Raw genomic sequence first — 16283 nt, 5'->3', positions numbered from 1 at the left:
GCCCATAGCTTTCCACTGTTGATGGCTGCACTAAAACTTTGTGAAGTTAGTGTGGAATGCAACTTGGGGAGGGATAATTGGACTCTCTGACTTTTTGAATGCTATTTTTGGTGTACCACTTATGGGGGATCAATTTGAAGCTCATGGAGTAGCTTGTACTGGCGTAATTTTTTGAAAACATTAGTGTTTTACTCAGAAATTCAACTTACATAGCATCAAAAAAACAACATGGTAGATCATACAACAGGTGCATGAAGCAAACAGTGCTTCATGCTGTCTGTGGTAGAAATCTTTGACAGCTCACTGCAGGACAGTCTGACCGAAAATGGCAAAGATAGCCGCAAAAATACACAATTGAAGATTCATTTGAACATATCACATTAAGATCATTCCTAGTAACGTGTCTGCCAAATATCAAAGCTATCAGACAAGTTGTTCTTGAGAAAAAATTGACCAAAATGGCAAAAAATCCCCAAAATACAGTACATTTCATCATCATTTGAATATTTCACATTTTGATTACCCCTAATAACCTGTATACCACATATCAAAACTATCAGATAAGAGGTTTTGCTGAAAAAAGTTTTGACCAAAAATGACAAAAATTGCCATAAAACAAATTTGCTTTTTTCTCCATGATTTGAACAAATCTGAAATAGGTTGGACCAACATCCCAAACATCAAAGCTGTCTGACCAGAAAATCTTTCGAAAGATATTTAAATATTTTTTGATTAAAGATGATAACAATTGCCTTTAAATTACAAATTTGCATATTTCATCACAATTTGAACAAAGCTGAATAATGTCATCCCTAGGGACCTGTATGCCAAATATTAAAAGCTGTCGGACCAGTTTTTAAAAAGATTTTTGCCTAAAAATAGCAAAATTAAGGTCATACCTAGGTACCGGTACTCAATATATTACAGGAATTGGACAGGCTGTTTTGAAGAAGGAGATTTCAATGTTAAAAGGTGACGGATGCTGGATAACACATGTACACCTATTAGATAAGAAACTAAGCGTCGCTCATAGCGACGTCAAAAATGTGACAGCAGAGGTTGGTTGTCATGCAAAAATTTGCCTTTCATATTTGAATCATCTGGGAAAAGCCACCTGGAATAAATTTGTGAGTGTTGCAGTTAAAAGAAATTGCACAGCAGAAAGAAAAGGTATGTAAGGTACAGTTCATACGCCTTTGTTTGCCATTAACTTACAGTATTTTCATGCAAAATGAAGAAAATCAAACACTCCATTTAAAGTGCAAATCAAAAATAGCTCTTTTCTGTATCCTGAAAAAGAAATCAAGAGAAAAATGGGTAGATATTTTCACATTGTGTTTCATTTCTGTGTTTATTTTGTAACTCTGTGGTATGGTAAGTTTTGTATAAATTTGATGTTGCAACAAAGCATTTTATTAAATTTGCCTTGTGACAAAATGATGGCAATCACAACAAAAACACATGCAACAACTCACAACTTTGGATTTATATGCTTTATTTTACAAAATCTATACAACATGCAATCTTATTGCCGTGATAGCCCCCAAAAGCATAAATTTTCTTCATTTTGCAAATAAAAGACATGCTTAGACATGCCTTATAAATTATACTCTTACAAAAATTAATGAATACATCTGCCCAAATATCACTCTGAAGACTTCAAAATTATTCCATAATTTCACTGCAAACATTGGCCTAGATATAGGTACTAAAATAAACTTTAAACTTGAACTGGGTACACGTAATAATCACAGAAAGGAATTGATCTTCTGATTCAAAGACCTTGTCTGGTATCCAGTGTTCAAAATTTTGCCAAGCTGTGTCTTGCTAGTTCCTGATTGAAACGTGCATCACTGAAGCAAATTAATGGGAATGTTTGTTGATTTCTAGACTTTGCATTTAACAACAACAAAATTTTGTGTACTGTCTCAATCGCAAAATACTGTTGATGTCCTGTAGATGGAATGGTGCACTCAACAAAAGTATACTTGTCCAATCAGAGATTTTCTCTGGAAATGCTACTTATTATTGGTTATATACTGTACCGTAGACCCTAGGGTCCATGACCATACAAGATATTGATGCAGTAAAACCTATCTAGAAATCCTGTCAAAGTATTGCATGAATGTAAAGTTTATACTTGAATTACCTCTCAAGTTAATTTAATAAGAAATCAATATCATTGAATCATTTTCTGTTTTGTCTAACCAAGCATCACGTATAGCAGGTAGTTTACAATATCTCGTAATTTTTGAATATCATATTCATATATGCATTTTTGTTTGCACGGTCTGAGAAATTAAAAATGTATTGCTATTGTCGATCTGAGTGGTCCAGCTGGTCTCAAAACTTCAGGAGAGCTCATGATTCACAAAGATGCCCCTTTTAAAAAACTTGAACAGCTTTAGAGGAAGAAAAACACTTGCAGAGGATGCTTGGACAATAAATACTAGCAATTATATCATACCAGTATATTGATGGCACAAATACAGTAGTCTGATTGGTCAAGATGTGAAAATAACTGTGCTATATTTGCAATATAGCACGGTTGGCACATGCCCGAGCTCTCAGCAAAAGCAAAAAGCCTGTTTTGATGATCATCACCAGAATTTCAATGTAGTGTTATGATATAATAGAAATAAACCATCCCCAGCGATGGTATGTCACGTTTTTGATCAGTTCACTTCATAGATGCATTTGTTATCTCTTGTGCATATAAGTTGTGAACTTCTCAAAATCTCGTGATTTACTGCTGCTGGGTGTGGTTTGTTGCTGTAAAGTATATGAATTCTATTTTCTCCATTGATGATAGCAGCCTCTGATGGGTCAGACTGATGCAAAGTATCAAGTCTTTTACATGCCTGGTACTAAATACTTGCTCTACATGGCAAGACTGGTCCATTCACTTGAATGTAGATACATAGGCTGAAGAAAGGTATGACAGTTAAAGTTCTGTGTTGAAAAAGTCAAACATTACAAAGTTGACCTTCTCTGACACTCTTTTACATCCGGATTTTGAAAACACTGGTGAATCTTGTGGAGAGTACTGAAGTTCATTTGCTATTTTATCGATTATGTCTGGATCAGTCCTATACCCTTTAGACCGCATGTCGTCTTTAATGCATTTCTTGACATGAGATCTTTCCAATGGTAGGAATGGAACAAAGAAGGATATAAGATGTTTCTCTATCAAGTCACTGTGCCACAGACCACCTGATGGGGAAAGAACCATAAAAACAAAACAAATAACTCCAGGATACCGCTTTTTGCTGTATGTGATACTCAAAGCCAATGACCAAGTAATTCACAATGTTCATCTCCTTTCGTCTAATTCTTGCAATTTTATATCCTGATGATTGTGATAATTAAAGTTTGTTACGTATGCAAAATACTAATGTGCTGACATTAAATACTAAACAAGTCATCGTTGATGACACAGTCCCCACTTGTTAATGGGTGCTTTGATTACAGGTCCTCAGAGAGGATAGAGTCCTCTTCATTAGGTCTGTGATAAAAATACTTTTGAATAAATTCGCTTGATACATGTCTGAGTTGTAGTTCAGGAGATGAAAAAATCGTAATAAAATGGCCACATGGTGGTCATATTGGATCGAATCACAAAACAAATCAATGTGCATATGTATGACATAGGTCAATGTCCTTGTACCAAGTTTGAATAAAATTGGTTGAGATATGCCTGAGTTATGGCTCTGTACATGAAAAAATCGTAAAAAAATGGCCGCATGGCAGCCATATTGGATCGTATCACAAAACAAATTGATGTGTATAGCTATGACATTGGTCAATGTCCTTGTACCAACTTTGAATAAAATCTGTAGAAACATGCCTGAGTTATGGCTCTGTACATGAAAAAATCGTAATAAAATGGCCACCTGCTGGCAGCCATATTGGATCGTATCACAAAACAAATCAATGTGCATATGTATGACATAGGTCAATGTCCTTGTACCAATTTTGAATGAAATTGGTTGAGATATGCCTGAGTTATGGCTCTGTACATGAAACAATCGTAACAAAATGGCCGCCTGGCGGCCATATTGGATCGTATCACAAAACAAATTGATGTGCATAGCTATGACATTGGTCAATATCCTTGTACCAACTTTGAATAAAATCTGTAGAAACATGCCTGAGTTATGGCTCTGTACATGAAAAAATCGTAATAAAATGGCCGCCTGGCAGCCATATTGGATCGAATCACAAAACAAATTGATGTGCATATGTATGACATAGGTCAATGTCCTTGTACCAACTTTGAATAAAATCAGTTGAAACATGCCTGAATTATGGCTCTGTACATGAAAAATAGCGTCAATGACACTGTAGCTCCCATCCTGGACTATTTAGTGTTTGTTCTCTGGTCAGATATTTGAACATGTGTGAAAGGGATAAAGTGCATGAAGTGAAAATACTTAAATGAAATGTACTGGAGACAGTGAAATATGTTTAATGTAATTATTCAGAATATAACATGAAAAAAATACAGAATTAGATATATCGAATACTGTGATACAACCATTAAATCAACAAGTCATTTACAATGACATAGTCCCCACTTGTAATAGGAGTATTAGTCTTGATGGGGCAGGAAAATGTGGTCATTAAGAAGTATCACTGGAGTGTATATGTTGAGATCTATGGGAACATAGGTCTATGTCGTTGTTCCCAATTTGAAACACATGAGGCATGTCTAAGTTATGGTTCTAAATCGGGAAAAAAGATCAGACCTCTAGCAGTATTGGCCAGCCAAGAAATACATATGTGCATTATAAATGAGGTACAAGATGTGACATCTTAAGGTCTAATATCCTATCAAAATTGGAGGGTATAGAACTTGTGGTTACTGAGATATGCATATATATGTATAATCAAGGTCAAAGGTCATCGAGGTCACATGACGTTTTGAAAAAAAAAATTATATTGCTAATTAATCCCTATATGCCAAAAAATCAGATCTCTAGCTCTATTCGCTTGCCCAGAATTACATGTGTACATAATTAATGAGGTAAAGCGTGTGTTGTCATAAGGTCTCCCATCCTACTAAATACAAAGGACATAGCACTTGTGGTTACTTATTTATTGACATAAACATATATTTTAGGTAAAAGGTCATCGAGGTCACATGACATTTAGTCAAAAAATTTCTCTCCTATAGTTATCCCTATATACAAAAAATCAGACCTCTAGCTCTATTGGCTCGCTCAAAATTAGATATGCGCATAATTAATGAGGTACAATATGTGGCGTCATAAGGTGTCCCATCATACCATACATGAAGGCTGTAGCACTTGTGGTTACTGAGTTATGGACAAATATGTATATTTGAGGTCAAAGGTCACAGAGGTCACGTGACATTTTGTCAAAAAAATTGTATTGCTGAGTTATCCCTATATACCAAAAATCAGACCTCTAGCTCTATTGGCTCCCTCAAAATTAGATATGCGCATAAGTAATGAGGTACAATATGTGGCGTCATAAGCTGTCCCATCATACCATACATGAAGGCTGTAGCACTTGTGGGTACTGAGTTATGGACAAATATGAATATTTGATGTCAAAGGTCACCGAGGTCACGTGACATTTTGTCAAAAAAATTGTTTTGCTAAGTTATCCCTATATACCAAAAATTAGACCTCTAGCTCTATTGGCTCGCTCAAAATTAGATATGCACATAATTAATGAGGTACAATATGTGGCGTCATAAGCTGTCCCATCATACCATACATGAAGGCTGTAGCACTTGTGGTTACTGAGTTATGGACAAATATGTATATTTGAGGTCAAAGGTCACCGAGGTCACGTGACATTTTGTCAAAAAAATTGTTTTGCTAAGTTATCCCTATATACCAAAAATCAGACCTCTAGCTCTATTGGCTCGCTCAAAATTAGATATGTGCATAATTAATTAGGTACAATATGTGGCGTCATAAGCTGTCCCATCATACCATATATGAAGGGTGGTAGCCCTTGTGGTTACTGAGTTATGGACAAATATGTATATTTGAGATCAAAGGTCATCAAGGTCACATGACATTTTGTCAAAATATCCGAGATATCTGCGTGAACGGATGGACTCACGGATGGACGAACAGACGGATATGACCCAATCTATAAGCTCACTGGACTTCATCCGTGGGGACTAAAAATTGTGTCACTGCATCCTTTTTGCAATATGAATACGATGAGAAACTAAATTTTTATTTTTTGTGGCCTTATACATGGGAGTCTATGGAGATCTGCCTTATACATGGGAGTCTATGGACGTGTAAACTAAAAATATGCAAATTTCACCACGATTTGCCCAAATTTGGGAAAGGTCACTCCTATGCACTTCCATACCAAGTTTCAAATCAATCAGACTGGTGGTTTCAGAGCAGGAGATTTTTTTGACCAAAAATGGGAGAAAATTACAAAAAAATTCATGAAAATAGCAAGTCCAAGATACTGACCCAAGATGCGCACAATCATTTCATGTCAGCCCAAAGTACTTACATGCTAATTTTTCATGTAATCTGCTCAGTGGTTATTGAGTTTTTTCAATTTTGACTGTTTTTACATTTTTTCACTTAATTTGCATATTTTTGGCAATGACAACTTCATTTGAACAAAATCTCATCTACAGCCCATCATCCATGTACACACCAAATATCAAGATGAAATGTACAGCGGTTTTGGAGTTTTTGATGTTGACGGACAGACATACAGACATACAGACATACATACATACAGACATTTTCCTAGCCTATAAGAATAGCTTCCATTGCCATATATACATATGGCTATGGGAGCTAAAAATTGTAATAAAATGGCCGCCTGGCAGCCATATTGGATCGTATCACAAAACAAATCGACGTGCATCTGTATGACATATGAAGTAATCCTTGTACCAAGTTTGAATGAAATCGCTTCAGGCATCTCTGAGATATCTGCGTGAACGGACGGACGCACGGACGGACGGACGGACGCACGCACGCACGCACGCACGCACACACGCACGGACATGACCAAACCTATAAGTCCCCCCGGACGGTGTCCGTGGGGACTAATAACTTTCACTTCTGATATAGCATTGTATCTTCAATTTATAGGGCAATTTTCTTCAACTTTGGTTGAGTGTATCCAGATTCATATATACCTTTTCATATCACTTCCCCCAACCATGTGGCTAGAGGGACTATGCCATACTTGTGATAGTTCCTGAAGTATGCAAATGAGTGCTGTCATTGTCATGAAACAAATAATAAATAGCATTGCCAAATGAACCAAAAACATTATTTTTTGCTATAACCAAATGAAATCCAGGCACCAAATTTGATTGTGACCTGATGCGGTGTTCTTGATAATCATGCTCACAGACTGGCACAACAACAACTCAAGCGTAAATTGTGATGTATAGCGCCCTCATTATTCTTTCTTTTTCCACAATTTAGCTTCACAGCAAGATGGCATTCTCATAGACTTACATGGTAGCAGAATTTTCTGATTTGATTCATTCATTATTGTGCAAGACACACAAACCACAACCTAATCAGTTCTGGCAACTTTACAACTGCAACAGTGTGCCCAATTAAGGTCAATCTCATACGCTGCTTTTGAGATATCAACGACACACAGACAGACATTGCTAAAACATTAGCTCACATTTGTGAACGTTAGCTAAATATAAGAACCAGATATGAACTGTAAATGCTCACGTGTTTCATTATATATTGCAGTTACATGTATGTGTAAATTTGAACCTTTGCCACATGTTTGCAACTTCATTGAAAGTATTATGATCAACATAATGAACATAATTCACCACAGATTAACTCTATAGGTCATTAAGTATTGAAATATGTAATTAGCTGAAAAAAATATTAATTTCTTTGACTGCTGTCATTGTTGTGTATCACCACTTTATATAGCAAGTGCAATTGCCTTTGGTCAAGTCCTTCACACTATATATTCCAAACTTTGAAAGCTCATTAGATATGCAAACTATAAATTAGCTGACATGAAAACTTAAATGCGAAATGACTTCCAATATTGATATAACCTGGTATAATCATCAATGTACATAGCATGTTATGCCAATTTTGATCAAATAAATCCAAGTATGTATCCCTAATTAGGAAAGTTCATTAAATACACATATTAGGAATTGGCTGAAGCAAAAATTCTTAATGCCTTTCAATAAAGTTAGCCTACATAATAGTATCTTTAATGTACGTAGCAAGTTTCATTAATTTGGTCATGTAAATTCAAATATATATCCCTAATTTCAAAAATGCATTTAATATGCAAATTAGGAGCTGCATGAAGTAAAAATGCTTAATGACTTTCAATAATGTCGTATCATAGTATCTTTAATGTACATAGCAAATTTCGTCAACTTTGGTCTTGTCAATACAGATAAATATCCCTGATTATGAAAGTTCATTAAATATGCAAATATAGAATTGGCTAAACTTCAAATGCTTAATGACTTTCAATAATGTTCTATTATAGTATCTTTAATGTACATAGCCAGTTTCATCAACTTTGGTCTCGTCAATTCAGATAAATACCCCAAATTAGGAAAGTTCATAAAATATGCAAATTAGGAATTGGCTGATGTAAAAATGCTTAATGACATTTAATCATATTCTATCATAGTATCTTTAATGTACAAAGCAAGTTTCATCAATTTTGGTCATGTAACTTCAAATATATAGCCTTAATTTCAAAAGGTCATTAAATATGCAAATTAGGATTTGGATGAAGTAAAATGCTTAATGACTTTCAATAACATTAAATCATAGTATCTTCAATATGCATACCAAGTTTTGTCAATTTTGATCAAGTAAATCCAGATATATACTCCTAATTAGGAAATTTCATTAAACATGCAAATTAGTAATTATCTTTCAGGTCACCCCTTTAATATTATCTTTCAAAGCAGATATATCTTGGTGTGATCAACATTTGTAGCGAATCTCTTGAAATTGTGTGCAGTCGTTGTCAATATATATCAGTTTTTTCTAAAATCATTAATTATGCAAATGAGCAAAAAGTAAGCAAGCCACACCCACTGAAAACTAATCAGTTCTTGCCATTTGCAAACTGAATCTATGTACCAGATTTGATTCTGATCTGATGAGCCGTTTTTGAGATATTGGAATTGAGTACACAGACAGACAGACAGACAGACAGACAGACAGACAGACATCGCTGCGACATATGCCCACTTGTGTCAACACGTGAGCAAAAAATGTTATACACGGGGTGAAAGTCTTGCCTTGGTTGATCCAGCCAATTTTTTTAAGTTCAGACAAAATAAAGGCAACCAGTGCCTAGATGTCTACAACTCTATCAGAGAATATAACACAATAAGAAATTTTACCTTGTTCATTAAAAGCATGGACCTGCAGGAGTTCGTCCATCTCTTTGACTGTAATATCTTCCCTTTTCTTGCCTGCCTCCCAGTGTTCATATGTTTTCATGGAGATGTCATTGCCCCCAGTGTTGCTGAAACCAGGAATCACAAAAGCATAAATAACACCGATAGAAAGATTTTTATACATAGCACATGGTTGTATTTTCCAAGAGAGTACATGATTGTTTGTAAACCCAAAGTGTAATAGAAATTATACTTGCACAGCAGTCAGATCAAAACAGCTTGGTAATGTGTCATCCAATATCGGCATACAGAGTCATGTATAGTACGGTAGGATATGTGAATACCATGCATTAGAAATATGGCTTACAGTCACAGATTGACAACTGACTTGTATGAATCTCAATGGATTCGAGAGTAAACATAGCATTAGTGAAGGTGGGAAATTGTCACTGACCTTAGGAAGATGTAGATACTCTTTCTGTAATCAACTCCTCGAATTTCAGGGTAGTGGTCTAAGAATGGCTTGATAACATCAATCATTCCTGATTGCATTTTGTCCATTTCATCAAAAATAAACAATTGCCAGCCACATTTAGTGACATTCGTCGTTATCCATTCTCTGAGTTGCATCTGTGAGAAGAAATACCGAAAAAAACCCCACTATGGTGGTGATTTGTACTGCATCAAAGGACTTGTAAATAGAAGAACAGAAACGTCAATAAAATGTGCTAGTCATATAGAGTACTGATAAGATTTTGAGCTTGTGAAAGGCTAAACAGTATGTCATGATCACATTAAAAACTAAATTTAATTAATGTAATTGTATTGATATCTTCCATGAATTTAATATTGAACAAATTACACAAATGCCACTTTTGACCTGTGAGGGCACTGTTTACTTACCTTGTACTCTTCAAGATGTGATTTGTGAGGAAAATGCAATGTCGCAACAAACAGATGAACATAGTTACTGTCCATCCCAGCCTTGAACAGGCTTTCTGCAATTAACCTGCTAACATAATTCTTGCCACCCCCAGTCCAGCCGTGAAACGACAATACCAAAGCCTTGGCTGGATTTGGATTTCTCACATGACCTTGTATTGTGTTGAGTACAACCTCTTCCACCAGATGCTGTCCATAGACTCTTTCTTGCATGACAGTTTTTAGAGCTGTTCAAAAGGCGAGAACATGGAAACTCTTAAAGAACCACAGAAAAATCCAATGCAAGATCATACTTTTGAATTTCTATTATGAACACAGTAAGTTATATACTGATGCATGCATGTCTGCTGATGTGATAAAGCCATGAAATGAAAGCTATCTAAGTAAATCATCAAAGGTTTGAGAGATGATTTGATAATGATCTGAAGTAGGAATGCTGTTCACATTTCCAATTTGAGTAAATTTTAAGGAATTTCACGAGAAACATCCCAGAAAATCCTACCATTGGGTGGTGATGACATTTACTGAAAAAGTTGCTGTAACCACTGTATAGATGTGCTGGGCAGTCTGTCTGTTCTATTGATCATGTACTCAGTGCTCAAACTCTGTGTAAGAATGCACTATATTTACTATCAATAGATTGGGCAGACTGTCCAGCTAGCAAGTTACTATGTGTAAAACAAGAAATCCATAAAACTATGATTTCTGTCAGCTTTGCATCTTGTTAACTGGCAACTCTAAATTGAAGATGTGTACAACTTTGACACCGTGACATTACATGATAATATTTATCTTACATCGATGTAACTTACTTCCTTCTCATGATGACACAATGACCATGTTTCTGCCACGTATGTACAAGTGCGAAGTTTGCATGAGTCTATTATATGGGCCAGGAGAGGGTACATTATTGCAGAGACAGTAGAGGGGGGAAGACCTCTAAGAGGGGAAGACCTCTAAGAGGTCTTCCATCTCTACTGTCTATGCAATAATGTACCCCCTCCTGGAGAGGTCTTTCCCCCTCTACTGACTATGCAATAATGTACCCCCTCCTGGAGAGGTCTTTCCCCCTCTACTGTCTATGCAATAATGTACCCCCTCCTGGTTCATACAATAGACTCACGCAAACTTTGTACTTGTACATAATGTCGTGCAATGTTTACTTTCATCCATTATGGACCGGGAAGGGTACATTATTGCTTAAACACAAAGGCTTTGCCATATCAATCTTATGATGCTGTCATAACAAACCCTAGTGGTGTTACCTGTGTGTGCAAAACATTTCAATGGTGATGTCTTCAGTCCTTCACTGAGCATCAGATTAATCTCAGTATCTGGTGCAAATGTGGGGATTAGGGGTGTATATTGCCTGGATATACCATCATGGAGGAAGAAGAGAAGGCTCTTCCTACCTCGATGATATGATTATTGCTATTTTATAATTTTGGCAATACCAGTGAATTTGTGGATGTAACATCTGGTGCCACAATAATCGGATACATTATAGAAATAATCTGAGGGTATGATGTCATAAAATTCATTGTATTGACTAGCTATAATATAATAAAACATGATATTTAATATTCCCCAAAGTCACTGCAACGGTTCCCCTCACCTGTTACATTAGCTTGAGCCCAATTCGTGTTACAACATTCACCAAAACTACACCACAGTCTCTGACCAGCTGTATAGATACCAGCCATTGCGGCTGCAGCTATTGTCCCAAATGTGAATGGCTCTGCCGCGCAAACACTATCTGACAGCATTAAAACTACCAGAAAGCAAGTTTTCAGTATATGAAGTCGGTCGTGGAAGCTCCTTCGCTCCCCCATTGCAATGATGCATCAAGTTTGTTCTTCTTTCAGTTGAATTTCCAATGTTTCCTAAAATTAAGATTCACGTACGTAAAAATGTACCGGTCTTGGTCAACATTCATTCATTACTTGATTTTAGCGACGACTGCTAGATATAAAACGTCAAGACTTCTTTTCGTACCATGTAGCATAAGGTTATAAAAGTGATCGAGACAAGCGAACGTTGTCTGCCATAGGTTCCTGGTCCGATGTTGGTGTGTTCTTTCCTCAAGTAATCAAGTCATCGCAGGTGGGGCCTGATTTGAGGAAAGAATTAACACAAGTGAAACGTAGTTTCCCAATATGGCGGATGTGCTAGAGTACTGTTGTTTTTCTCCGATTTAGACGCAAAACATACATTAATAGAGGGATACTTGTGCACCTTCGATGCGTTGTCCGTTTTGTATTTATATTTAAGGTAAGTTCAACCCTTATTTTAACGATTCACTTCTCATGTTTTTCATGATCTCGAATATTTTATTTCAACTGTGGGTGACAACGTTTGAAAATGGCCGCCCAGACAGTTTGAAATTAGTCTGTGCTGCCGCATGACATGTCAGTTGGGGAATCGGTAAGTATAGAATGCTTTACATTGACACTTCAAGTTTGTTGAAGTATAAAGTCGCCTTGCACACGATCACTATTGTCCGTTAACCCCACTTCGTTCAGCTGTTTAAAAAACAAGCCGATGTGATTGTGCGTGTGGAGAATTGAATGCCGACAAATACATGTACAGTGATTGAATTGTGAATCGCGCCGGGAATGCCGTGACGTTAGTGGAGAGTTAGTCATTTCGTGGAATTCCTTCTAAGCTTCCCTCACTCTGAGGAACGATTACATTCAACGTTTTTGACTTTTTCATGATTATAGTGATCGTTCAAGGAATTGCTTTATTTCGAAAAGCGCGAACATCTCAAAGTTGGCGCGCAAAAGCAGACGCGATCGTGCGGTTTGTTTACATACGAATAATTTTATTTCAACGCGTTAATTTTGCAAACGAGCAACATCAGTACTTTAAGTGAGTTTGCTTTAAGGCGAGTTCCAAAACCGTGTTGATTTTTTGTCGTGCAGTTGTATAGGAATTTACTTGAATTAAAGGTGTGACATTGCGCCACAATTTGAGACCTGGGACTATACATGCCCTAACATGTCCTTATAATAATGCTGAAGGTGGTCGTTATATTGATTCATGGTGTCATGAATGTTTATGGAGCGGACAGGCAACGTTGCTATCTGCAGAAGGCATAAAATGCAATTAAAAGGTAAAATTCTTATAGAAGGGGTTTGTTGGAATTTCATACAAAAATATTATGTTAACTTGTGAAACGGACATGTCAATAAACTGCACTGTTACATGTAATGACTACAATTACAATCACTATTCCTTTATTGTTGGTCAGTGATAGTAATTGTTTGCTACTTTTAAATAAAAAAGTCAAGTTGCTGTCACTGCATAGAGTTACAGATGCCAAGATGATGTTAGTTTTGTAAAATTTCAAATAATTTTGTTGTCTGAATAAATTTTTTATCTTAAATAAGTAGAAACTAAAAACATTTCATTCCATAAAGTGGTAGATCAGAAACGTAATTTACATTTGTATCATCATGTTGTAATTGTGTTTAAAAGATGTACTTATTTAATTAACTATCTATCTATGGATACTAATAAAAAACAAAAATTATTTCGATTATAGTATGACGTAAATATCTGTTACTTAAGTTTCATGCATCTTGCAATCTCAAACAGATCTGTCTGAAGATTGCAAGATGCATGAAACTTAAGTAACAGATATTACTTTGCGCGTGAAGTAGTTTTTGTTTATAATGCACTATTTTTTGCATTGAGGATTGTAATTTCCCATTAGGACATCTGAATACATTGGGGATATATATATATATATATATATATATATATATATATATATATATATATATATATATATATATATATATATATATATATATATATATATATATGTGTGTGTGTATATATATATATATATATATATATATATATGTGTGTGTGTGTGTGATATATATATATATATATATATATATATATATATATATATATATATATATATATATATATATACATTTGTTATTTATTTATTCACACACACCCTTGTAAACTATGCTACAATTTGATGTGTTGATTGACTCTTCTCATCACAAAGAGGCTTTTACTAAAACCATTTAGAGTAGCTGGTAGTATTGGCATGCAAATTTATTTTCACTTTCTGTTCGCTGCAGCATTTTGGATATGCTATCTACATATCAATACATGTAGCTAACCGGCACTGGGTCATCACCGTCACTAGTTTGTGTATTACAAGTCAAAGCAATAATTTGACTTCATATTCATCAGTTTCAAAATTATTCTGTATAGTTCAAGAGTGCATGGTGTCTTTGTGAAGTAATCTTTCATGAGACGTCAAGGCCCTCACTGTGTTCAGTCGATTTAGTGAACACTTAGGTAATAGAGGCAAATAAGTCACAAACTACATGTACACTATTACTTCAACTCTCCTACATGTTACAGTACATGTTTGGCCTGGAATTGGTACACCAAGGTCAACTCAGGTAAATTGATCTAGAAACCTTGGTAATACCTCCATTTGCTTGCCCTGGGAACCCTGGTAAAATTCACCAGCGTACTGTTACTGAAAAGAATAATCAACTACAGCACCACAATTAATTTAATTTTGCTACTTCCTGTTTAGTCCACTATAAATGTAATATCACTGTTTTGCTATGATTGAGGTACACAGGTAAATGATTTATGAACCCCGGTGACATTTCTGTTATTGTCTAGTAGGATTGCATTGTGATATATCAAGGGGAATGCCTGACTGGGGAACCTGAAAATATTTCCTACCGGCCCTTACCAAAACACAGAATTGTTATGATGACTTAACCCCTGAAAACACACATTGATAGAGTTGTATCATTGTTTATACTGTACATAACTTCAGAGTATACATTTAAAGTATGCAAAGTTGAATGAGCTATGGACGGGCAGGTACTATCAGTGGAAGTTGCTTGCGGAATGTTAGATGGTATAGGTCATCTGATAATTTGTTCAATTATGCATAGTAAGGAGGGTTCATACCATACCACATGCAATTTATCAGTGCTTTTGTCAAGTATGGCAGATCAGTTACCCTGGTTCCCCAGTCTGATAGGTGTGATACCTCTTGCAACCACGTTAGGGACAACAGAAATGGTAGTACTGGGTTCCCAGTATTATTGGGAACCCAGTTATTATGTATGTGTGTATACAAGTAATTTATATGTACTTGTATGCCGGTATATTGATATCGTTGAACTTACATTGCTAAAACATTTTGTGTGTACCGTATGCTATATTAAAGGCAAATAGCTGTCTGTAACTTATATAGAAATATTATTAATAATAACAGTATTTTGTGTTTCAAGTCCAGAAATGAAGGTGCTTGTTCTATACCAAAATTATGTCAAAATGGTGTTTGTCAAAAGGCCAAACATACATCTTGCGAATATAACAAATATGTGTATCCAGCATGCAGTATCATTGTTTTTATATACCTGCAAGTGAATCTTTGCATATCGCTGTATTTCTTGTTGATCTGTGAATACTAAAAGGCAGTGACGATTTCATTTGTTTTCATTTGCCTGTAGTTCTGTGTGTGATTAAATACTTAACTAGGCACAAGAAAACACAGTGGGGATAATTCACTGCTACTCAGTCAGTTACTTTCAAATACCTTGCTCTGTTGGCAATGCTTTTCATTGCATACATGTGCATGATGAAGTGTTTAAATTTTAAGTAAATGTCTGATAAAACATTGGAAAGAAAGAACAAAATGCCTCATAAACAGCGTCTAGAGTATGGTTAAGTAGACTGTTTTCCTAGACTAATGGGCTCCAAGGTGAGATCCTTGCCACGCACAGTCAGGGTTTTTACAATGATTCCCAAAACAAAGCACGTATTGTTGTTGCGGAGTAGTGTGGACAGAATTCCAAGACATAAATGTATGGCTAGACCATTGTTTGGATAACTGTACAGTAAGCTCAGCATTGCAGGTCATGTTTTACATACTTGTAACCACTTTGTATACTTTCAG

The 16283-nt window shown here is 35.7% G+C and overlaps 2 protein-coding genes across 7 annotated transcripts in view; one reads left to right on the top strand and one right to left on the bottom strand.

The window, feature by feature from the left end:
• Positions 1-1478: 1478 nt before the first annotated feature.
• LOC139152591 (torsin-1A-like) lies at positions 1479-12411 on the bottom strand. 2 transcript variants are annotated; one of them, XM_070725831.1, is made up of 5 exons: positions 11940-12411; positions 10286-10551; positions 9837-10012; positions 9386-9510; positions 1479-3213 (listed from the first exon to the last, which is right to left on the bottom strand). In XM_070725831.1, the coding sequence occupies exons 1-5, from the start codon at positions 12154-12156 to the stop codon at positions 2945-2947; spliced, it is 1053 nt and encodes a 350-aa protein (XP_070581932.1). In that variant the 5' UTR covers positions 12157-12411; the 3' UTR covers positions 1479-2944. The 2 variants fall into 2 exon arrangements, with proteins under 2 accessions (XP_070581932.1, XP_070581933.1); XM_070725832.1 differs by having other exon boundaries at positions 12229-12391.
• A 52-nt stretch (positions 12412-12463) lies between these two features.
• Positions 12464-16283, top strand: part of LOC139152590 (centrosome-associated protein 350-like) — a 50062-nt gene continuing 46242 nt past the window's right edge. For all 5 annotated transcript variants that reach the window (XM_070725830.1, XM_070725829.1, XM_070725827.1 and 2 more), the window contains exon 1: positions 12464-12595. The gene's annotated coding sequence lies outside the window, so the exon portion shown is untranslated. The remainder of the gene's footprint in view (positions 12596-16283) is intronic.

This window comes from Ptychodera flava, chromosome 16, assembly GCF_041260155.1.
Source record: "Ptychodera flava strain L36383 chromosome 16, AS_Pfla_20210202, whole genome shotgun sequence".
NCBI classification, from domain to species: Eukaryota; Metazoa; Hemichordata; class Enteropneusta; family Ptychoderidae; genus Ptychodera; species Ptychodera flava.
The sequence above is the reverse complement of the archived record's forward strand: the minus strand, read 5'-3'. Positions and strand labels throughout refer to the sequence as shown.

Bases quoted from the DNA above. Each gene is read 5' to 3' on its own strand.
- LOC139152591 (XM_070725831.1), bottom strand. From the start codon at position 12,156: ATGGGGGAGCGAAGGAGCTTCCACGACCGACTTCATATACTGAAAACT. The intron at 9,511-9,836 runs GTCAGTGACAAT...TCCTGGTTTCAG, and splicing joins AGTATCTACATCTTCCTAAG to CAACACTGGGGGCAATGACA. The intron at 3,214-9,385 runs GTAAAATTTCTT...TTTCCCCATCAG, and splicing joins CCATGCTTTTAATGAACAAG to GTGGTCTGTGGCACAGTGAC.